General features: G+C 41.5%; 2 protein-coding genes across 2 annotated transcripts in view; one reads left to right on the top strand and one right to left on the bottom strand.

Moving 5' to 3' along the window:
• The window catches only part of LOC143119431 (sodium bicarbonate cotransporter 3-like), a 61,218-nt gene extending 41,505 nt beyond the window's left edge, over nucleotides 1–19,713 (top strand). The window contains exons 15-26 of the mRNA XM_076280933.1: nucleotides 4,860–5,105; nucleotides 5,604–5,709; nucleotides 5,968–6,129; nucleotides 6,243–6,356; nucleotides 6,627–6,788; nucleotides 8,647–8,898; nucleotides 9,942–10,010; nucleotides 10,317–10,490; nucleotides 11,264–11,395; nucleotides 12,018–12,112; nucleotides 13,696–13,803; nucleotides 17,311–19,713. Of these exons, the coding sequence (XP_076137048.1) occupies nucleotides 4,860–5,105; nucleotides 5,604–5,709; nucleotides 5,968–6,129; nucleotides 6,243–6,356; nucleotides 6,627–6,788; nucleotides 8,647–8,898; nucleotides 9,942–10,010; nucleotides 10,317–10,490; nucleotides 11,264–11,395; nucleotides 12,018–12,112; nucleotides 13,696–13,803; nucleotides 17,311–17,392 (1,702 nt within the window). The 3' untranslated portion in view covers nucleotides 17,393–19,713. The remainder of the gene's footprint in view (nucleotides 1–4,859; nucleotides 5,106–5,603; nucleotides 5,710–5,967; nucleotides 6,130–6,242; nucleotides 6,357–6,626; nucleotides 6,789–8,646; nucleotides 8,899–9,941; nucleotides 10,011–10,316; nucleotides 10,491–11,263; nucleotides 11,396–12,017; nucleotides 12,113–13,695; nucleotides 13,804–17,310) is intronic.
• Nucleotides 1,525–3,793, bottom strand: LOC143118553 (complement C1q-like protein 4). Its single transcript, XM_076279586.1, has 3 exons — nucleotides 3,634–3,793; nucleotides 3,343–3,471; nucleotides 1,525–1,960 (listed from the first exon to the last, which is right to left on the bottom strand). The coding sequence occupies exons 1-3, from the start codon at nucleotides 3,791–3,793 to the stop codon at nucleotides 1,644–1,646; spliced, it is 606 nt and encodes a 201-aa protein (XP_076135701.1). The 3' UTR covers nucleotides 1,525–1,643.
• Nucleotides 19,714–23,309: the final 3,596 nt, after the last annotated feature.

Genomic DNA, 23,309 nt, shown 5'->3' with positions numbered 1-23,309 from the left:
AGTTGGGTCGCGATAGTCTGTCATTTTTAAAAAGTGGGTCCCCAGAAAAAAAGTTTGAGAAACACTGGGTTAATTACAGTGCCTGGACACCCTCTTTTGATCCCCATGTAATGTCCTATAGTATGGTGGTACAAGTATGATGACACTTATATGAATTAATATATATACAATATATACAGCTCTGGAAAAAATGAAGAGACCACTGCACATTTTTCTGATGTCATCCTACGACTGCTGATTGACAATCGAATGAGTTGACAGTCATATTCAAAATTAAGACACCACTGCAAATTTCAATTGAAACCGTCAATGTGTGTGTGTGTGCGCGTGTGTGTGCGTGGAGTTGTGAGCTTGTGAAGAGACAGACACTTGAGTTAATTTCCTGCAGTCATTCCAGTCTCCCCAACATCTCTGTGGCCAGGGGCTGCCATGGGGCTTGCTTTATTCTTTCTCAGGTGTTTTCTTCTTTTAGAGGTATTTCATCATCACTGCTTCAAATTGGTTTGAAACTATTGTGGGGTTTTCTGGATTTGTTACACTGCAGCGGCCCCTACTGGTAGAGCAAGACGTGAATAAGGTGTTCCAGTTTTTCTCAGTTGCTTTGGTGCATTTCTCTTGTCATTTACGTTGGCACATTTCTCAAAACAGTTTGTGCAAACTGCACCACACAGTGCACCTGCAAAAGCAAGTAACTTGCTCAAAATTCTTAGTTTATGTCTCAAAAGCAAGTATTTATGCCAAGGAATATGGCAGTGCTATCAAGATGACAAGTCCTTCCTCCAATGTTTTCGAAGATAGTCAGAATGCTTAGTCATGTTGTCAATATATCACAATTTACTCAGTTAGTATTTTATTATGCTATATCTATGGCTAAGGTGTTGATGACAATGATTAAAAATGAAACTTTTTCTGCTGTGGCATGTGTATCTTATATGTGTGGCATATGTATCAATTTCAGCTATACAATGTTACACATTGCTGTATGTGGGAGATTGAAGGAGATTGACGGCAGTATGTTGCCAGATCATGAAATGTAAATATTTGACTATTGCACTTGACTATTGAAGGTTCATAATGTGCACTTCTGAGATTAGAGAACATGTTGATGACTCCATTGTGAAGTTAACATTCACCTAAGAGCAATTCATCAATCCATAATGGAAATGGGAAAATGATACTTGACAAATTACATATGACAAATGGGGATAGGAATATTCAACGGAGAGCCAGTATGGGTGAGATAAAATAATAACAGAAATGGCTTTGATTACGTCTCCAAGTAACTAGATGGTGTGAAGGTTGAACACGTAGTTTTGAGAATTGTAATACTAATTTGAGAAATGCACTGAAGCTCCTGAGAAAAACTCTCATGTGTTGATGTGTTGATTTCTCATCCATCTTCCATCGTCATACAGATAGCATTGATTCAGATTTTTTTATTTCTTATTTCTTTGTTCTCAGTCTTTATTGTGATTGATAGATAGATAGATAGATAGATAGATAGATAGATACTTTATTGATCCCTAGGGGAAATTCAAGATTGTAAGAAATATGTACGCTCACACAAGTAGGTATTTGATTTATTTCTTATCATGATTCCTAAAACTAAAACACCACATACTGTACATGGTGTCGATGTGGTCTCAGAGGTTGGGCTCCGTAGTCGGGCTGCTCTCGTCTGGCATGGGGTAGAGCAGGAAGGCCGTGATGGTGCTGTGCCGGTTGGAGTTGTCCCAGATCTGTGTGTTTGGCCAGAGCTTAACTTGAAGCTGGTCTCCCTTCTCGAGCAGAAAGGTGGCGCCGTTGGACGCCGTGTCACTCCCCTCACCCGAGGGCTGCTCGTGGACGATCAGCAGAGTCTCATAGCCCTTATAGAGCACGGCGGAGAGGGTTTTGTCTGTCGGGCCGTTAGCGGTCATGCGCACATAGTAAACTCCCCTCACGGGCACTGTGAACATTCCTGTGTGTGCAAGGTGAAGGGGAAACAATGTAAAAATCAGGGAGAAATAAAGGCCCATACAAAGCCAGTACGGTTGCGTCTGGAGCAGGGCTCGAATTATCTTTTTGTCTTTAAGGGGGTCTCTCTATCATAAAAAGTTGGCACACCCCGCACATAGCCTAACAAGGCGGTACAATTAAATACCCTAGGCGAAAGTAGCGCTTTTGCGCAGTATATTTTTTACCTTGGTTTTACCTTGACACACGCACACAACAGAGATTTTTCATAAAAATTGATTCCTTTTAATTAATTTCAACATATTATTGATTGTAATAGTCCATATTTCATTTCAATTTCACAATACAAAGAAATAGACTAAACGATTTAGTTTGTGCCATTCTCAATTTCACAACGTAACACATTTGAACCAGACCACCATCAAAGATAGGCTATCTAAACGTACTTACTCAAAACTAATGGCTGGGATAGATTCAGCACCCCTAAAAACCCCTAATTAGACATCTCAAAAGCTAATATTGGTCAACAAAATGTTTTCATTATTTTCGCCCAATCCCTCTGGGAACCCCAAAATTGATGGGCTCTCCAGGTGTTTCCCCGAGGATTTGGCCGTGGATAAATTGGGAGGTGTTACTAGACACCTATAGGAACACATAGTAAAAAAAGCTATTGGTAAGAATTTTTTTTGCAGATTGCCGAAAAAAAAGCCTAACTTTCCCTAACTTATATGTAAATAGACAAAACACTCGAATTAAAGCAGGGTGACTTCTTTAGATTTTCGAGTGCTGTCAAATCGATCGTATGCGGTTTGCGGTTAGTCTAGTGGTGTGGTGGTGAAGTGCAGTCATGCTGCGTTCAAGACATAGGATTCAAGGGTAGGTCTGCGTCCCGTAGTAGCCTATGTTTTAATAACGCTTTAATGGTAGGACATCGCACAGGGATGGATAATGAGCGGTTGTTTAAGATTAAATTACAATGCCAGACACCTTCAGAAATGAGAGACCCCCTCAGATTTTTGACTTTGTTGCTTTCATGGGAGCCAGTCCTCACTCTATGGGAGCTTGGCTCCCTCTGGCTCCCACGTAATTCGAGCACTGGTCTGGAGGGAAAATGGAAAGAAGTCAACGGCCGATGCTGCCTTTGATATCAATAAATTGATGGTTCAGTTGGTTCTAGTTGGTTCTAGTTACCGTAGGCCTACTGGGCGGTTAAAGTACACAGGCTTGTAACTACCGATAAAAACTAATTACACAAAGAGATAAGAAATGCACTGCGAGTTCAAACAAAATAAACATATATAAGTAAATGTACAAAGAAAGGGAACTAACTCTGGGAACTGAAGGGAACTGAACTCGCAGCATGCCCTAAAGTATGGCTTACGATACCTGTTTCCTTGTTGTATGCTTCGCCAATATTCGTGATGACATCTTTGTAGATGAGTTTCTTGTAAAATGACCCAGCTTCAACCCCTCCATTTCCACCCAGTGATGCAGAGAAGGCAACCTTTGGTACATCTGTGAGCAAACATGACGTCAGTGCCTAGACTGGCCATTTCTCACCAGAGCTTGATTTCATGTTAGCCAAGTAAAGAAAAGACTGTAACGTCACTAGAAACGCTGAAAGAGTGCACACATATGCAAACCTAGTCATGCCCCAAAGACATGCTGCTTACCTACCTTTCACTTCCTTGAGTTCTTTCTCTGCGATGGTCAATCTGTCCTTGAGCTCCTCCACCTGGGCCTGGAGCCGGGTCAGCGTGTCTGTGTCGCCCCTGTCCTGAGGTGCACCGTAGGCCAGCACCAGGGCCGACAACACCAGCAGTGTGTGAGCCAACATGCTGCAGTCTCTCTCTGGCTCTGCTGGCGTGCTTGGAGGACAAGGCGAAGACAAACACACACACACACACACGCTCAGAATTGGATGGTCTATATAGGACTGGTCGTCAATACAGAAACGTGTATCTTACTAAGCCCACAGACCTTTGGTTGTTTACTCACTTTTTGTGCAAATGTTGCACAAAAAGTGCCAGAGCTTTACCAGGGTCAGAGAGACTCAAGATTAGTGGTATTTTAAGTTTGTGCAATTGTACTGTGTGTAAATGTAAAATATTCATGCTTGGTCTCTAATCCTTGTTATATGGGCAGCAGTCTGATCATGGTTTCATTACAATCTGAAACATGTGCCATAGTTTTATAGCCCAACTAGTCCCATGTAATCTCTGCTGGGCCTTGGTTAATGGGGATAGTGTTAGGGCCTCATTGGATTGGCAAATGCATTGAAATGGATTTTATGTTTTGTTTTTATATCTCATATATTCTACATGTATATGCATTCAGGTTTTCTGAGTTTCTTCTGTCTAGATTGTATCTATGTGTTTACTGGTTACAGTTATACTTAAACCTTTTGGTTTTTGTCTAACATGCAGTTTACTTGACATCTATAACATTTAAGCTAGAGTTTATTGCAGTAATAAACTGTTGTTTCATCTACCATTCAATTAACTCCTGGTGTGCCATGCCATTGCATTTTACATTTGGTTCATAAACTGTTTAATGATACTGTAGGTCCTTTACTAATTGAATGGAGTCAGATTATTTATACTTTCTACAATATTCACTAGTCTAATGCATCTTACTGTCCCATAAAATTCTGACACACATGAACCTTCCCGTCAGATGTTTTCTGTCGTTGGTAACATGTTGAGGGCCCTTACAGTAATCAAAGATGGGCTGGCATCACAATCAGGTGACCGAGACCTAAAACTGTTTCAAGTCCCTTTTTCTCGATCTGATTAGTCTCCACACCCTCTCGCCCTTCTCTCTCTCTCTCTCTCTCTCTCTTTCTCTGTCTCTTTCTATCTTTCTTTTTTTCTCTCTCTTTCTCTCTCTCTCCTCTCCCTCAGTGATTATGGTCTGTCCTACCTGCCATTGCGTACAAGCATCGGGCTCTGGACGGCCTTCCTGTGCCTGGTGCTGGTTGCCACGGACGCCAGCTCGCTGGTGTGCTACATCACGCGCTTCACGGAGGAGGCCTTCGCCTCCCTCATCTGCATCATCTTCATCTACGAGGCCCTGGAGAAGCTGGTGCAGTTGGGCGAGAGCTACCCCGTCGACATGCACAACAACCTGGACAACCTGACCTTCTACAGGTACCACAATCGGTCGGCCCAAGTTTGAATGCCAAACATGGCATTACGAGTCTGTAACGCTATGTGTAAAAACGTTCACTAAATACTAGGCCCTTTACTTTGACCTTACTTTCAGAGAACTCAACAGAGACTCATCATAACATTGCTGTGAACCTCATACTGTATACATACATTATACAGCAAGTTATAGTTTTTTCCACACAGAGTAATATATGTTAGTAAAATATGTATGCTTTATCCATGCTGTCAATAAATATTAGTGTGATATTACAATGTAATAAAGTATTGTACAATATAGTAATTATATGTCAGGAGCACAATATTGCATATTATACTGTTGTGTATTACAATACTTTTGTGTTTGTGATTTCACTCATTATTTAGGTATTTTCAGTGGTGGAGCCTGTAATGTAATTGCACTGTTTAGTTAGTTGGGCTATTTGATTCATGATTAACTATGTCCACTCTGTCCTTTTGTTTGTGGATCTCCCACCACAGCTGTCAGTGTTCAGCACCGTCCAACATCACCCCTGAGATCACTAACCTGCTGAATCAGTCAGGCTTCACTCCTGACTCCATCAGCTGGAGTGAGCTGAACATGCCTGTAAGTGTGTGTGCGTGTGTGTCTGTGTGTGTGTGTGTGTGTGTGTTTGAAGCAAAATGGCTGTTATCATGGCTACTGTTGTTGTTGCTTGTTAGTTTGGTACTTATTACTTTAATAATTAGCTAGCTAGTTTTATGCTTTTATCGATAATTTTTGGCTAAAATACATTGATCTGGTTTCAATGAGGAGTTGTAGTGGTAACTATACTGCATGGCTTGAAATAGGCTAAGTATTAGTATGGATTTGCATCCCCTGCAGATGTGCACCAGGCTCCAAGGGGTGTTTGTGGGCCCGGCCTGCAGCCACGAGGGGCCCTACATCCCAGACGTGCTCTTCTGGTCCGTCATCCTCTTCTTCACCACCTTCTTCCTCTCCTCCTTTCTCAAGCAGTTCAAAACCAAGCGCTACTTCCCCACCAAGGTACAGCAGCTCGTGGTTGTGTGTGTGTGTGTGTGTGTGTGTGTGTGTGAGAGATGTATTCCCCAGCTGATGTCTGCTTCTTCTCTGTGCCCTCTGTGTGTAATCCTGTGTAGGTGCGCTCCACAATCAGTGACTTTGCCATCTTTCTGACCATCATGATTATGGTTCTGGTGGACTACCTTGTGGGAATACCCTCTCCTAAACTCAATGTCCCTGACACATTTGAGGTATTCTTCCTCTTCTCCTTCTTGATTTCATTGAGTTACTTTTATGTGAACTGTTGTGACCTTATTTTTTATTTTATTTATTTACTTTATTTTTTATTATTATTATTTAATATGTAATAACAACATATGTGACTGGATGGGGGACAGTTTGGTCATGTTGCCATTCCTCAAGAGGTGACCTCAGAGGATGGACACACTGTGACTGCATTACCTAGAGCACTTTCTTGCATGCATGTTTGCAAACTTGCGTTGACTTCCTGTGTCCTCCAGCCCACCTCTAAGCACCGGGGCTGGCTGATCTCACCGCTGGGCTCCAACCCCACGTGGACGCTGCTGGCGGCAGCCATTCCGGCTCTGCTGTGCACCATTCTCATCTTCATGGACCAGCAGATCACTGCAGTCATCATCAACCGCAAGGAGCACAAGCTCAAGGTGTGTGTGTGTGTGTGTGTGTGTGTGTGTGTGTGTGTGTGTGTGTGTGTCTGTCCATATCTGTCCATACATCCAACAGTCATTCAAAGTCAAAGTCAAAGTCAAAGTCAGCTTTATTGTCAATTTCTTCACATGTTCCAGACATACAAAGAGATCGAAATTACGTTTCTCACTATCCCACGGTGGAGACAAGACATATTTTACCAATTTTAAGTCCACAGACAAACATAACATTCAAGTAAACAAAAAAGTAAGTAAATAAGTAAATAAGAGGGCACATATAATGAAAAAAATAAGAGCAGCAAAATTTGGTTGAAATTGTGCATAGACAGTCAATAAAATAAAATACTAGTGCAAAGTCAGGCCAATAAGAGGCTGAGGTAGTTCTGTTTGACCTAAGTAAGAAATAAAGTGGCATAGTGGTGCAAGTTATGTAAGAGCAGCAGAAGTGTTGTGTTTTCAGGACAACAGCAACAAGTTGCAAAGTGTACAAGTGTGCAAGTGGAGTGGTGCAGGCGGCCATTGTGGGTCCAATGTCCAGGATGTTATGTAGCTGAGGGTGGAGGGGGGAGAGGAGGGAGAGAGTTCAGCATCCTAACAGCTTGGTGTATGAAGCTGTTGGTGAGTCTGGTAGTGCGGGAGCGCAGGCTTCTGTACCTCTTCCCAGAGGGCAGTAGATCAAACAGATTGTGAGCGGGGTGACTTGCATCACTCACAATTTTGGTCGCCTTGCGGGTGAGGTGGGTGGTGTAAATGTCCTTCAGGGAGGGGAGTGAAGCACCAATAATCCTTCCAGCTGTGTTCACTATGCGCTGCAGGGCTTTCCTGTTGTATTCAGTGCAGCTTCCGCCCCACACAGCGATACAGCTGGAGAGGATGCTCTCAATGGTGCCTCGGTAGAATGTGGTCATGATGGCTGGTGGAGCACTTGCTCGCCTGAGTTTCCGCAGGAAGTACAGGCGGCGCTGAGCTCTCTTCGCCAGTGATGCTGTGTTGGTGGTCCAGGAGAGGTCTTCACTGATGTGCACCCCCAGGAATTTGGTGCTGCTCGCTCTCTCCACCACAGCACCGTCGATGGTCCGTGGCAGGTGTTGGGTGTGACCTCTCCGGAAGTCAACAACAATCTCTTTGGTCTTGCTGACGTTCAGCAGGAGGTTGTTGTCCCTGCACCACGTGGTCAGATGGTCGACCTCCAACCTGTATTGAGTCTCGTCGCCCTTGGTGATGAGACCCACCAGAGTTGTGTCGTCAGCAAATTTCACTATGTGATTGTTGCTGTAGGTTGCAGTGCAGTCATGCGTCAGCAGGGTGAAGAGCAGCGGACTGAGCACGCAGCCTTGGGGGGCCCCTGTGCTCAGTGTGATGCTGCTTGAGGTATTGTTGCCAACACGTACTACGTCATTGGTCTAGCTTCAGAGGTTGGTACAGTATGTTTGTCTTTTTAGGTGTTTGTTTGGTTTTGGGTCCAAAGGGTGGAATGACTAGTGAACACTAACCTCTGCACTTACCCGAAAAAGCTTATCGCTTCAGTGTATTGTTACTAGAACTGGTGGTTGTGTGTGTGTGTGTGTGTGTGTGTGTGTGTGTGTGTGTGTGTGTGTGTGTGTGTGTATTGTTACTAGAACTGGTGGTTGTGTGTATATTGTTACTAGAACTGGTGGAGTGTGTGTGTGTGCACGTGTGTTTGTGTGATGGCTTATATCACTATTTTATATAAACTATAGCAGAGTTTTTACGGAGTGATATTGAGGCAGAGCTATTGATAAAGGAAGAGAGTGTGTGGGTGTGTGTGTGTTTCTATGTTGTTTGCTGATACCAATGTGTGTGTGTGCGCAACCGTGTGCTCTCCTTCTTATAGAAAGGCTGCGGGTACCACCTGGACCTGCTGATCGTGGCGCTGATGCTGGGCGTGTGCTCCATCATGGGGCTGCCGTGGTTCGTGGCGGCCACCGTGCTCTCCATCTCCCACGTCAACAGCCTGAAGGTGGAGTCTGAGTGCTCTGCCCCTGGCGAGCAGCCCAAATTCCTGGGCATCCGCGAGCAGAGATTCACTGGCCTCATGATCTTTGTCCTCATGGGTCTCTCCGTCTTCATGACCTCCGTGCTGAAGGTGAGAAGAGAAGAAGGCGGGGGGGGGGGGTTAGGGTTGGCTGTTAACCAAAAGATTGGTAGTTGTAGACTTCTATGACTTCGTTCTTGACCTGTTTGTAGTCCACATTAGGGCTGGGCGATATGGCTGAAAACTGTATCACAATATAAGTATTTCATATCAGTCGATACGTTAATTATTGATTTTTAAAAAAAAGATTTCAGAAACACTTTTATTTTAAACTTAACCTTCCTCTGATTTTAATCACCTCAGTTATCAATCAAAGCAAACAGGGAAAATAAATAGCAACACAATCATGAAAAACATTCAAATAAATAAATGTGCACATAAGTCTGAATGAAAAGCATCACTGGTTGAAGCCTGGAAATATTGTAAACAAAGTAGCTTAATTTGCTAGTTTATCATAGTCTACTGGTTAGATTGTTCGGTTTCCCCCCACGTGTGTTTAAGTTTCAAATGAATACTTTTTCTCCTTGGGACAGGCCCGTTTGAGTCTTGGAAAATACTTTTCCATTTGCATCGGGATTGAGATGATTAGAATTTAGCAGTCAATTTGAATGCAACAGTTTGAGTTGCAACAGAGAGAGAGAGAGAGAGAGAGTGTGTGCACGGGGCAAGGACTCATTGAGAGTCTGTGTTGAGGTAGGCCTACTTCTATCCCTACTCTGGTAGAGTTGCACATACTAGCTACAATGCAAGATATATTTAGCCTATTTATTTATGGACAACATAAGGAGGGAGGTGTGTGTTGATTTTAATTATCGAATGTTCTATCGAACATATTTTTTATTGATATCGATCACATGTCTATTGCTATACATATCGCTATCGTTTTATCGCCCAGCCCTAGTCCACATATTTGGAAAGTTGAAGACTTTTTGGATAAATTTAGCTATGTGAGATTGGGGGGATGGGAATATGGAGAAAGAGGCTAGAATGGATAAGGAGATGAAAGCAGAAAAAGGAACAATCACTTGAAAGGATCTAGGAAAAAAGAAGGTTGTGGGACTGGTTCTGAAATGGCTACCTCTGTGTTTCTCTAGTTTATTCCCATGCCAGTCCTGTATGGGGTATTTCTTTACATGGGGGTCTCATCACTCAAGGGCATTCAGGTAAGTGTAAATACTTCATACATGTAATATAGTCTATAAATGCATAATAAATTATGTGTTATAACATAACCAAGAACACGGTATGTATACGATATAACTATAATATTATTATATATATATAGTCATTATATTCAGTTATATTCAGTTATTAACATTAATAAGATAGTATTATGATACTATTGTTTTTATTATTTTAAAAATACTATGCTATAAAAGATAGAAGAAATGAAAATCACTGAAAAGATGCTGATTTAATCAAGTATATTTTTGTCGTTTTGTGTTGCGGTTCCTCTCTCTCCCCTGTAGTTATTTGACCGTATTAAGCTGTTCGGCATGCCTGCCAAGCACCAGCCGGACCTGATCTACCTGCGCTACGTGCCGCTGTGGAAGGTGCACGTGTTCACCATCGTGCAGCTCACCTGCCTGTTGCTGCTGTGGGTCATCAAGGCCTCAGCCGCCGCTGTCGTCTTCCCCATGATGGTACGCACTCGCCTGCGCCAGCCTCAGCACAGTGGGGGCTGCTGGTTTCTGCCACGTGTGTGTGTGTGTGTGTGTGTGTGTGTGTGATTTTTACATTTTTTTTTTTTTTTTTCTGCTCTGGAAAAAATTAAGAGACCACTGCAGATTATCTCTGATGTCATCTTACGCTTGCTGAGTGACATTCAAATGAGTTGACGGTCATATTGAAAATTAAGAGACCACTGCAAATTTGAATATGACGTGCATATGACATGTAGCCTGGCGGGGCCATCCTATATCATTGAGATGTATAGTCTGGCATCGAATCATTCACCTCGCTTAATCCAAGGGGCGGGCAGAGAATTGTCTTTCAAACTGCCTAGGCATGCAGTAGGTAGGCATCCGGTAGGCAAAATGGCAAAAACCTCCTTCTTAGAAAGGAATGACTTAAGTGCATTGTGTTGCTCAACTTTCAAAGAAAAGCACAAGTCCAACTCCGTCACAGGACTGTCGTTATCCTGTTAAGCCCGCCTTAAGACTCTCTAACGAAATAGAGTGCTGTGATTGGAGAACATTCACGGTGTTAAGCCAATAGAAATTCCTATGGTTCGATACTAGACGTACAGGCTGAGCAAATTAATTTGCCGCCGCTAGGGTGCGTCTAGATTTCTAGGCTATATGACATGGTCAAGACTGATTGACTTGAATCCCTTTAACTGGGGGCAAATACAGACGTACAACCGACTCCAAAAGTGCGCTGGACTCTCTGGACTAACGGTCTGTTCCTTCTGCAGGTCCTGGCTCTGGTGTTTGTGCGGAAGCTGCTGGACTTCTGCTTCACCAACAGGGAGCTCAGCTGGTTGGACGATTTGATGCCCGAGAGTAAGAAGAAGAAGGAGGACGACAAGAAAAAGAAAGCCAAAGAGGTACCGCTGGTCTAGTCACAAGGAGGCCGCTGACCAGCTCCATGGCCCTAGTAGAGCTCACACACAGCTGGGTTACATTTTAAAAAGCCTCCTGCAATACTGCACTTGTGATATATCGTAGGCTGGATGAACCCAGCCTGATGATGGTGAATGACTATCTCCGTTGATCACGCCTCATGTGCAGTAGAAAATACATAACAGACTCCCCAGACCAATGTTCAATCTTAAGATTGAGCTTGGTCTGGTGAAAGCCAGAGTAGATATATCGGCTTCAGTTAATCATTTATTGTTTGTTTTTGGTGTAATTTGTATTCCTCATCTAGAACATTTAAGTGAGGATAGGAGCAGGCTTCACTCAATGTGTCTACTTTTAAACTTTAAGAGTGCTGGCCTGGATAGTTATAATACATAAAGTAACGTAGGAGAGAGGCTGCACTATGCATATATATTATACACATAAAAAAATGTATATATGCATAGTGCGGCCTCTCTCCTACTTTACTTTATGTCATCAGGAACATGAACATGATCTGTTAAGATTTAGCTTTCCCAAAAGCTAGTGGTATGTTCCGGTCGTAGGCCTCCATTGATTGGCCTACTTTCCTATTTGTTCTGGTTGTAGGAGGCACGGCGGATGTTGGAGGCAGATCATGATATTGAGCTGCCGTACGAGGGGGAGAACCTTCTCAAGATCCCAGTCAAGGCCCTGAAAGTCAGGTCAGGCCCATGCTATCTTTCTCGCTCTTTCAATCAGTGCAGTGTCTGTGTGATGCATGTTCTTTGTCTCTTGTCCTTAAGAGTTTTTGTTTATTACTATTTGAGGAAGATCGCTTTGGGTTCTGAACAGAAATCAAGATAGAAGTTGAAATAAAACAAAATAGATATGAACGAAATAAAAATGGTTTTCCTGACCTGTTTCTCCCCCGAGACAGATCGGACAGCCTAGACTCTGATGCCTCGTACGAGGACATGGAGAGCGGAGGGGTTGGTCTTTCTCTTCTCACGGGCCTGCTTTTAACCCCCTCTCACCCCGCCTCCCCCTCATCCTTTCACACCATGAGTTGCTGCTCTTGTTGTTCCCGTTGCTTTGATTTCCCCGGCGGTTAATCAACTCTGACGTTTGACTGCTTAACACAGTGATTTATTTTGCCTTTTTTTTTTTTACACAACTGGACACAGTCATGGCGTGATTGCATGGTCCCGGGACCTCATGCACTCACCTCCACCCCCCAATAACCCAGCCGTTAAAAATGAGAACTTCAGGGAAGCCTGATATAACAGTCATCCAAATAGATTATATCGGATCATTTTAACCACAGTAGATACAGTAACTAGTGTCTTATGTAGGATGTGTAGTTGCCTGCATCACTCAACATTTTAGGGATAACAATGTCTGAACACTGTTTCTGTTATGACTTTGTCTTCTGCTTTGATGTTGATGGCAGGAATAACTTTGATTTAGATTTGAAATATCTCTCTGATGTTGTATACTAGGATTAAAATTGTATAATACAACTAATTGAATGCAGAAATGCAACAGAAGGAACATTAAGTGATTGCAGCCATAAGCCCAGAGTGAGGAGCTGTGCGGCTTGGGTTGATCAGTGTGTTTTGTGCAGTGTAAGGTTGAAATTACCATACTCACCAGTATTCAGAGACTGCAGACATTGCCTAATGATTGATCAGACATTTTTCACACAGCAAACAAAACAACACCCTTATGGTCTGTTTTGGCCTGCATGCTCCAGATACAGTAGGCTAGCTGAACCATTAACTTGGCCAGAGATGTGTGAAAAGTATTTTTAATGGCTTCCCTTCCCAGTCAACTAAAGTGACCTCATAAAGCATTCGTCATCTTTGAATTGCCACCCCTTACATGTGGGGCCCCAGGCACTATGCATACCCCTACCGATGGATCTGAGATGGTGTTAATGCTTTATAAACCATCGCACACCGTGCTGGAGAACCGTGTTGGTAATTGTGTGTGTGTGTGGTGTGTCTGTCCGTGTGTCTGTGCGCGTGGGTGTATCATAATGTACCTGTGATTTCTGGAGTTAAAGAACATGTGGATAGCATTGTATTAATGTGTGACATGAATGTGTGTGTGTGTGTGTGTTTAGGCCTGTATGTGTATGTCTTTGTTCTGTGTGTATTTATTGTGCTGTGTGTAAGTATGTGTGTGGGGTCACTTGCTGTGTACATACTGTATGTGCATGTGTACTTGTACCATATGTGCATATGCATTTGCACGTGTATGTGGCTGACCAGCTAAAGGTGCTGTGATGTGTCCTCCTCTTTAGTGCTGACCCGTCTGTGGTAAACATTTCTGATGAAATGGCCAAAACTGCTGTGTGGAAAGCTGTTTCCATGAACTCTGACAGTGGCAAAGTTCACAAACCTTGCACAAGGTAGCTATGATCCCTCTAACTCCTCTCTCTCTCTCTCATCCTCCTGTCCACATGCTGTTGTGTCGGCCTTGTCTGTGTGGTCGTTTGTTCATGCCAAACCTCGCTGATCCATCAGAGCCCTTACCCGCTCATTACTCGCTGTGCCTTACTTCTGAGTGCACAAACGCATGCATTCAGATGGCACATGCAACCTTTTAATGGGATTTGGTTTTGTGTAGTTTTATTGAAATCCTTTGCCAAATGAAATGCCTGATGCTAAGCTGTGGTGTTGATAAAAAAAAAATCAATGTGTGTTTCACAACATTGCATTAGTCACCTCTTACTAGAAGTGATCATAAGGATGATTGTGAGTGACATATTTTATTGCTAATCTAATAAATGTATTTGCGGGTATTCACACCATGTAGCTGATTTGCAGGTGCATCAATTGAATATTTGAGATTGTACAAGAAGTTGCTATTGAGACAGTTCAGCCCATCACACCAAGATTTATTGTTAGTCTCACTAGTTTCTGAAACATCCATCATAAGGTATCATTTGGGGATCAGTGTCCCACCCATGACTGTTTTTTGGGTCTCCTAAACCTATGTGAAGAGTTCCAGATAGAGCTGCAACGATTAATTGATTAATTGATTAGTTGTTAACTATTTAATTTATCGCCAACTATTTGGTTAATTGATTAATCGGTTTGTGTCATTCTTTAAGGAAAATACATCAGCATTCTCTGATTTGAAGCTTCTTAAAGTTGAATATTTTCAGCTTTAAATACTCCTGACAGTGAATTACCGTATTTTCCGGACTATAAGTCTCTCCTGAGTATAAGTCGCATTAGTCAAAAAATGCGTCATGAACAGGAAAAAAACATATATAAGTCGCACCGGACTATAAGTCACATTTATTTAGAAATTTATTTCACAAAATCCAAAACCAAAAACAGAGACTATGTAACTGGATTATTGAGGCCAAAAAGATTAATGTTAATGAAGACGAAGGAGTGAAGGCAGCCAAGAGGAGGGCAGGAAGGTCATTGCAAAGCAAAAGATTCACTGAAAGAAAATACCATGTGGTACACCAAAATGTATCTAAAATGTGGAGAATGCAATGCAATCAAGCATTTTGGGCGATGTGGAATCACAAGCTGGCAGCAGATTAAATGCTCACGATAGAGAAAAAGACGGTTTTAAAAGGACGTGACCGAAGCTGAGGCAAGCCAGGCATATAGGCCCGACGGTAATTGTAAAGCAATTTACAAAAGATTCACTGAACAAAAATGCTTATATGGTACATGAAAATTTAGCTAAAAATGTGGAGAATGCAATGCAATCAAGCATTTTGGATGATGTGGAGAGACAAGCCGGCAGCAGATTAAATGCTCGAGAGAGAAAAATATGCGGTTTTAAAAGGACGTGCAGACCGAAGCTGCAGCAAGCAGGTGATATTTAGAAATTTATTTCACAAAATCCAAGACTAAGAACAGACAGACTATGTAACTGAACACATTGAGGCCAAAAATATTGAGAATTCTACAGGGAATCTTGAAGACGAAGGAGTGAATAGTGGCAAGAGGCAAGCCGAAGGCTGCTGACAAGTGCCTGACGCTATTGTAAAGCAATTTACAAAAGATTCACTGAACAAAAATGCTGATGTGGTACATGAAATTTTAGCTAAAAATGTGGAGAATGCAATGCAATCAAGCATTTTGGACGATATAGCGTATTGGCACAAGCTGGCAGCAGAGAAAATGCTCGCCGAGAGAGCGAGAGAAAAAAAGATGCGCATTTAAAACCAGGGCCTAAATTTCAGCGCGGGATTGCGCATAAATTATTACTAAGTATTGAGCATACTAATAAAAGTCCCGCAACGCTAGCCATCATAATGCGAGAAATTCCCGACACATTTTACAGCGCTGTCTGACGTTAATCTAATAATGGAGCGGCCTGAAAGCGGACCAACTGACTTCAATTGAACCCCATGCAGAGACACACACTCGCGTGCGCAGGACCACTTTGGGGGTGCCTCTCTCTCTTTGCTCTCTCTCTCTCTCAGCAGGATTTGTCACCGCTAAAGTCAAATTATTATAGCCTATTACGTGCTTCTACATCAACCGCTATCGACAGGAAAGGAAAACAAACGTTTAGCGATCAGGAACCGCAAACACAGAAGCATGACAGCCTATAATATAACGCGAGAGAACATGGATGTGTTCTCCATTTGAGGAACGTTATAATCGATTGCGGACGTGAACAGACAGCTACAGACACGGAGCGCATAGTAGGCCTACTTTCACTTTCTGTGCGTATTCACGTGAAAGATAATTAGTAGCAAAACAGCGATCAAATATTACATGGCAGTGAGTTTTGTTTTAAAATGTTTTCATGCATGTCCAGATAACGGGTGAGGAATGTTTATGGGACAGACTATCGTGAATCCTGAATTTATGGCTGGGCAAAGCACATCACCTTTATTTGGACCATGGCTTGTAGCCTATTCGAGTCAGCTATAGGCCTTCATTTCTTGCGTTTTACTGTGAGACATAGGCCTATACTTTTCGTTTGGAGCAGCATACCGGTAGGCTATCAATGGCATTGGTGTGTCGGGATGTCCATCCGCTTATTGCGAGATAAGGCATCTGCTTTCATTCATTCATTCATTCATTCATTCATGGAACGTGTGCTGTGCTGCAAGGGAAACCTTATTCTGTATAGCCAAAGAGGTCTAAGATAGCCTAAATTTAGTTATTTTTTAAATTATGCATGATTTACTTTTTTATAAAATTCGTAGGCTGATGCCTGGCAGCAACAATTGTGTTTAAATGTAGGTTAACCTGGGGCTGCGTGCTGGTAGCTTGAGAGCAATGTGTTGGAGACTCATGGTGTAGGACAATGACTTCGTTGGCAACAATATTAAACCAACCAACAATATAAATTATTAAGAAGAGCTATTTTATGAGTTAAATTGAAACAAAATTATACTGGCTTTTATTTGTCCGAATCTGAGGCCCAGCTATAAATAGAATCCCGGCAGTAATTTGAGGATTTAAGTATGCACGTGTGTTTCAGGACTTGTGCATTTGAGAGCGCTCTCTCAAGGCTGTAGAGTCTACAGTGTAGACGATAATGTTTCATGTAGGGTTCATGTCAGTTAATATAAATTAACATTTAAAAACATGTTCAATTATATAATTTTTTTCATATATAAGTCGCACCTGAATATAAGTCGCAGGACCAGCCAAACTATGAAAAAAAGTGCGACTTATAGTCCGGAAAATACGGTAAATATCTTTGGTGTGTGGACAAAACAAAGCATTTGAAGACAATCTTGGAAAACAATTATCAAGATTCTCTCACCATTTTCTGCCATATTATCGATCGAACAACTATCCGATTAAATCGAGAAAATCAAAAAAATTATTGTCAGATTAATCGACTATGAAAATAATCGTTAGTTGTAGCCCTAGTTCCATATAGCCTTCACAAGTGAGATGCTTACCCTATTCTTCCCTTCCAGCGAGGAGAAAGCTGCCAGCATCCAGATCAGCATTGAGGATGAGCAGGGGGACAAGTTTGTTGACAACGAGACATCGTTATGACAACTGGGCAGGGCGAGTGTTTTGACGGAGGGGCGAGTCTGTCTCTGAGGATGCCTGCTGCCCACAGAAGCCTCCTCACTCTCACTGGCAAACAGGAGGGCCGTGGCCGAGCCCGTGTCAGGCTGATGCATAGGAGACATGTCCCATACACACTGTATGCGTTTGGCTTCAGACATCTGTTTTAAATGTTAGAAGCAAAGTTTTTTTTTTTATTCTCCCCTTTTTTATAAAACAACGAACCTATTTAATTTGTTAGGCATTTTACAGAGAGCTCTCAGGCCAGACTAAGAGCTCAACTCTTCTGAAAGGAATTTTTACCCAAGAAACCAAGGAACATTGCAGGATTTTTGTTTTATAGGCTCATTTAAGGAACATTTGAGGTCTTATAATTGAGAGCATACAGCATCAGCTCTATAGATTTCTCTACTGTGTGTGCGTGTGCGTGTGCGTGCGTGCGCGTGTGAAAGAGAGTCTAGGTCTAGGTAAACATGAGGGGGGAGTGTAGTTTGTTTCCCATCTAGCCCAGCTAGTTTGATGTCTGTCTAGCTAGTCTCAGATGCACATAACATTACTGTAGAGCTTTTGGAGAAACGAGGGGGGGAAAGTTAATCTTGTAAGCAATCATTTAATGCTTTTATTCTCCCTCTCTTAGTTGTTGGTGTAAGCAGTTGCTCACCAAACTGTAAAATAATGAAATGAAATACGTATTACAATGTTTTTTTTTATTCAGCCAATTGTGCAGTAGGTTGTGTTCTACAGATGTTTAGGAACAGGGATAGATCAGTTCTTAACAAGGCAAATATGTAGTAAACCATATTATAAACCCTAATCAACTAATGTACTACAGACAGCAAAGTGCTGTTTGATGTGGTCTACATATAATGTGATTTATTTAGTGTTAAAGGAAAATTAATAATTTTATACCATGACTTTATTATTGCTATTGTCTTTTAATTTATTTTTATGGTCAAGTTTGCAGTTGGAGGAGTTTGGGGGCGGTGGAAGGGCCTGGAGACACTGTCGGGGATGTGTCAGGGCTGCAGGTGTGTTCCGCTCCCCTCACGTGTAACGCTGCACTTTACACAAGGTACGCGTGCAAGTTGGACAAACCACATGTACCTTATTTAAGATATCTACTTAGAGCAGTCTCAGGAATCTATGGGTTCTCCATAAGAGCCCTCTCTCTCTCTCCCCCCCCCTTTCTCTGTCTATCTCCCTCTCTCTTATTCCCCTTATTTCTCCTTACCTTGCCCTGTGTTCTGGCAGCGTAATGTTTCTCTTTTATACTGTTCTTCCCCCTCCCTCCCCCTCGTCAGCCCCCCACCGCCCCACCCCACTTTACACTGGACAAGAATGTGATCGTTTGCTTTCTTATTGTTTTTGCCGCAGGACTCTTATTTTCTACTCCGTGCTCAATGTTTTAAGCTCGAACCATTTCATTTCCAATATATATTCCCACACTCCCATAATTCAAATGCTTTCGTTACTTTCTTTGAGAATAGAAAGACTATTTTTGTTTATTATTATTTCTGTTTTACTGTATCCTAGTAGTGATAAACTACTCAGTTCAACTAGTTCCGGTTTTATTTCTCACACCCAGTGACCATGTATTCTGTTGCAAATATTTAAAGCTATGTACACACAAAAATGTTCTAATCATAAAAGAGAAAGAAATATATTGTCACATGTAGAACTCTTAGTCTGATTTTTAATGCCCTTGTGTAGGTTTTTCTTTTTAAATATATTTTTGACCCCTTTGATTGAGATTAAAATAGTTGTTTGCTATTTACTCATCTCTATCTCATAGAAGTCTTCAGACCATTTATTGGACCCAGTTTGAAAGTTATATCTTTTATCTTTTTTTTTTAATATTCTCAATCAATCATGTTTCTTTTTAGGTTGCTCCCATGCTCAAAACTGCATCAAAGCCTTTTTATTTTCTGTTGGTACTAGTGCCTATAAGGGAGTTTAGCGGGTACAGAATTTGCCTGGAAAAAGGTCATCATGGCATGAACTTGTGCTTTGTATTACACTGTACCACTGTCTCCACGTTGCCCCATAAGAAGTGCTTGTATAGTTTATCAGCCCAGGTGAGCAAGCCTGGGCTTCAATTCATTAATGACTGACAGGTGTCACTTGTGCTAAGTAGTCATGAGCAGTCGTGAAATGTCTTGATTTTGGTTATCTGCTCGGTTGCTCAGAAACGCCTTCATATTATATTAATGGAGGGATGAGCAAGAAGTGCTATTTTTTGTAGCTGATTTGTAAATGAAATGGTCAAAAAGGAAAAGCAATAAAGATGATCACTTAATAAATGTCAACTGCTTGGTTTTTCATATGTGTATCCTCAAGAGTCACATATTCTTTGTACAAAACCTACCAATGATATAAGAGGAGCACAGAGATGGAGACTAACCAGGAGGGCAGACCGAACAGGGAACTGGTATTTGATGTGTGCGTGTGTGCACATGCAGGGATGATCTGATTAAAAGACAGACTTGGACTTTGTCCCAAATAGGCTCACCGCAACAAGCACACATTCACCAGGCAAGGCAGACACCATCCTCTACTACCGTAAAATCACCCTGAGAGCTTTACTGTAGCATTGCATATATACTAGGGCTGTCAATTGATTAAAAAAATTAATCTATTTAATTACATACTGTGTGATTAATTAATCTAAATTAATCGCATATATAATTTTTGCTGTGAAAGTATTTTAAATATTTAAATTCAAATGAATCATTGAATAATCTGCATTAGTGACATTAAAGTTCAAAGACTCTTATTATTATTTTCACTGTTCAAATAATTGCCATAATAATTTATGATATGACCTAATATGCTGAGGAAATAAATTCAAATGTGCTTTGGGAAGCAGTTTTTTTTTTCACATACAAGGCATTTCAGGCCACAGATATAACCTAGGGGACACAATGAAAATAAATTAACACTCCCCTCAATGTCAACACTTATTTCTTTGCATTGATGTGCGACTATAGAGTTGATGAACTCCAGTAATATGCAATTTCCTTGCTGCAGACATTGCAGAGGATTTTATTTTCAACACTTTATTTTTTATCAACATCATCAGGCCGTTAAATGTAAAGTAAATGTTCCAATCAATGATCCAGGCAGCACGCTTTCTTCTCTCTCCTTTATTTTACAGTGTCGTTTTTACTGACTAGAACGGTTCGGGGTCAAAGTTCATACGGAATCGATTAATCTGCACTAATTTTTTTAATCAGTTATTTTTTCTCAAATTAATTAATCGAAATTATTTGTTGTATTTTGTGATTTAAAATGACTATGCCTTTACTTAAATTGTGTACTTGGAATGTTAATGGTATCCATACACCTGTTAAGCGGCGAAAAGTACTGACTTACCTTAAACGGGAGGGGGTTCATATTGCTTTGTTGCAAGAGACCCATTTAAACGAAATAGAACATTTAAAGTTGCAGCAAGGGGGTATGATCAGATTTTTTTTTCTTCTTTTACATCAAGGAGCAGGGGAGTTGCTATTTTGTTCCAGAAAAACTTACCATTTAAAGTCACACACTGCATTAAAGATAAATTAGGACGGTATGTCATTATCAAAGGTGAAGTGATTGCCATTATGAATGTTTACTACCCACCTGGTCCTGGCCATCCTAGTGAATTTCTAGCTACAGCATTCTCTGAATTAGCCGATCTCAATGTCAGGAATAGTTTTGTAGGAGGAGATTGTAACTGTCATTTAAACCCTTGTATTGACAAATATCCTGCAGGGCGAATGTCCACCTCTCACCATTCTAAATTCATTAATGCCCTTTGTGAGGATCTAGATTACATAGATATATGGAGGGCCCAACACCCAGCGGATAGAGAATATACCTTCTTTTCAAAAGTTCATAAATGTCATACACGGATAGACTATTTCTTTGTTCCTAAACCTTTATTTCAATCAATTACTTGTAGCTCTATGCAGCGCAGTTATATCTGACCATGCTGCTGTTTTTATCCAGTATCAAGTTGGAAATCCAGTCCCACAAACGAGATATTGGAGGTTTAACCCTTTAATTCTGACAGACCACAAATTTATATCTTATTTCACGGAAGAATTCCAATCCTTTTTATCTATCAATACAGCTTCTACTGAAGACCCATCACTTCTCTGGGAAACCTCTAAAGCCTTTGCTAGAGGTCTCATCATATCGTATGTGTCCAGTAAGAGGCGCAGGCAGGCTCATCAAAGAAACATTTTGGAATCTAGGCTTAAGATGACTGAAAGGGACTACATTATGAAACCTTCATCAAAGAGACTTAAAGAAATCTCTGCATTACGCTCAGCCTTAGATTCCCTTTCAACAGAACACGCAGAGGCCCAAATTAGATTTGCTAAACAAAGATTATACGAGCAGGGTGATAAGGCTGGGCGATATCTGGCTTATCTAACAAAGAAAAAATCAGATTCTAAAATGATCCCTTCAATTATAGATGATACAGGTGAGCAGATGTTTGACTATGTAGCCATAAATGACACATTTAGGAGCTTTTATGAAAATCTTTACCATCTTTACCTTTAATGGTTACCTTTTTCTCCTCTCTGTCTTCCAAAACTGGCAGAAGATCAAAAGTTCAGACTTGACCACCAGAGAGGAGGTACTGGACGCTATTAGTGCATTGCACTCTGGGAAAGCACCTGGGCCTGACGGGCTGAGTAGTGAGTTTTATAAAGAATTCCAGAATCTATTAGCTGAACCTCTGCTGAACATGTTACAGGATTCCTTAGAAAGGGGCATCCTGCCAGCGTCTCTGAGGGAGGCCAAAATTTCGTTGCTTCTGAAAAAAGGAAAACAACCAGAGCAGTGCGCCTCCTACAGGCCAATATCTTTATTAAATGTAGATTTAAAGATTCTTTCTAAAATATTGGCTACACGATTAGAAGGCTTACTCCCTGTGCTCATTCATGAAGACCAAACTGGCTTTATTAAAGGCCGTAATTCATGCAATAACATGCGTAGATTGCTGAACACTATTCAAAAGTTCCATCAACAGTCAATGGATGGTGTGGTCGTCTCTCTGGATGCAGAGAAGGCGTTCGACCGTGTCGAATGGCCCTTTCTTTTTTATGTGTTAGACAAGTTTGGCTTAGGTGAAAAATGTATCAGTTGGGTTCGATTACTTTACAATAATCCTCTCTCCTCTGTTCTAACTAATGGATTGCGATCTCCTAATTTTTGCATACAGAGAGGCACCAGACAGGGCTGCCCCCTTTCCCCCCTTTTGTTCGCTCTTGTTATAGAACCCTTGGCAGAGGCAATCAGGAAAAATGAGGACATCTGTGGTCTACCAATAATCAATAGACAGCATAAGATAACCCTTTATGCAGATGATGTCCTGGTCTTTATGACTAAGCCTGAGGTGTCTATCCCTAATCTCATTGACACTATTAGTAAATTCAGTGCCTTCTCAGGATATAAAATAAACTTTGACAAATCAGAAGCAATGCCCCTGGGTAGTCTGAAGTATCAACCTAAAACTCCAAGTCCATTCCCCTTCAGGTGGTCCCCATCTGGCTTTGTTTTTTTAGGGATATATATAACCCCAGATTTTGATAAAATGTATAAAACTAATTTCACCCCTTTGTTTGAACGCATTAGATTGGATCTGGAGAGATGGAATACACTACCCATCTCTTGGCTGGGACGTGTGGCTCTCCTGAAAATGAATGTTTTGCCTAGATTGCTTTACCCTGTTCAGATGATTCCAGTTCTTTTGTCTCATAAAACCCTTAAAAGCTTGAACAGTTGGTTTAGCTCCTTCATATGGGCAAAGAAGAAGCCCCGCCTCAGTTTAGCAACCATGTGCCTTCCATCGTCAGAGGGTGGTCTTGACCTCCCCGATATTAGGAAATATCAGCTTAGTGCACACCTC

The sequence above is a fragment of the Alosa pseudoharengus genome, unplaced genomic scaffold, assembly GCF_046254945.1.
Source record: "Alosa pseudoharengus isolate Yale_2024_CS ecotype anadromous, Long Island Sound unplaced genomic scaffold, YU_APseudo_1.1 YU_APseudo_1.1_scf_12, whole genome shotgun sequence".
NCBI classification, from domain to species: domain Eukaryota; kingdom Metazoa; phylum Chordata; class Actinopteri; order Clupeiformes; family Clupeidae; genus Alosa; species Alosa pseudoharengus.
This window is presented reverse-complemented; position numbering and strand designations above follow the sequence as displayed.

Bases quoted from the DNA above. Each gene is read 5' to 3' on its own strand.
- LOC143118553 (XM_076279586.1), bottom strand. From the start codon at position 3,793: ATGTTGGCTCACACACTGCTGGTGTTGTCGGCCCTGGTGCTGGCCTAC. The intron at 3,472-3,633 runs GTAGGTAAGCAG...GTTTGCTCACAG, and splicing joins AGAACTCAAGGAAGTGAAAG to ATGTACCAAAGGTTGCCTTC. The intron at 1,961-3,342 runs GTATCGTAAGCC...TTGCACACACAG, and splicing joins AGCATACAACAAGGAAACAG to GAATGTTCACAGTGCCCGTG.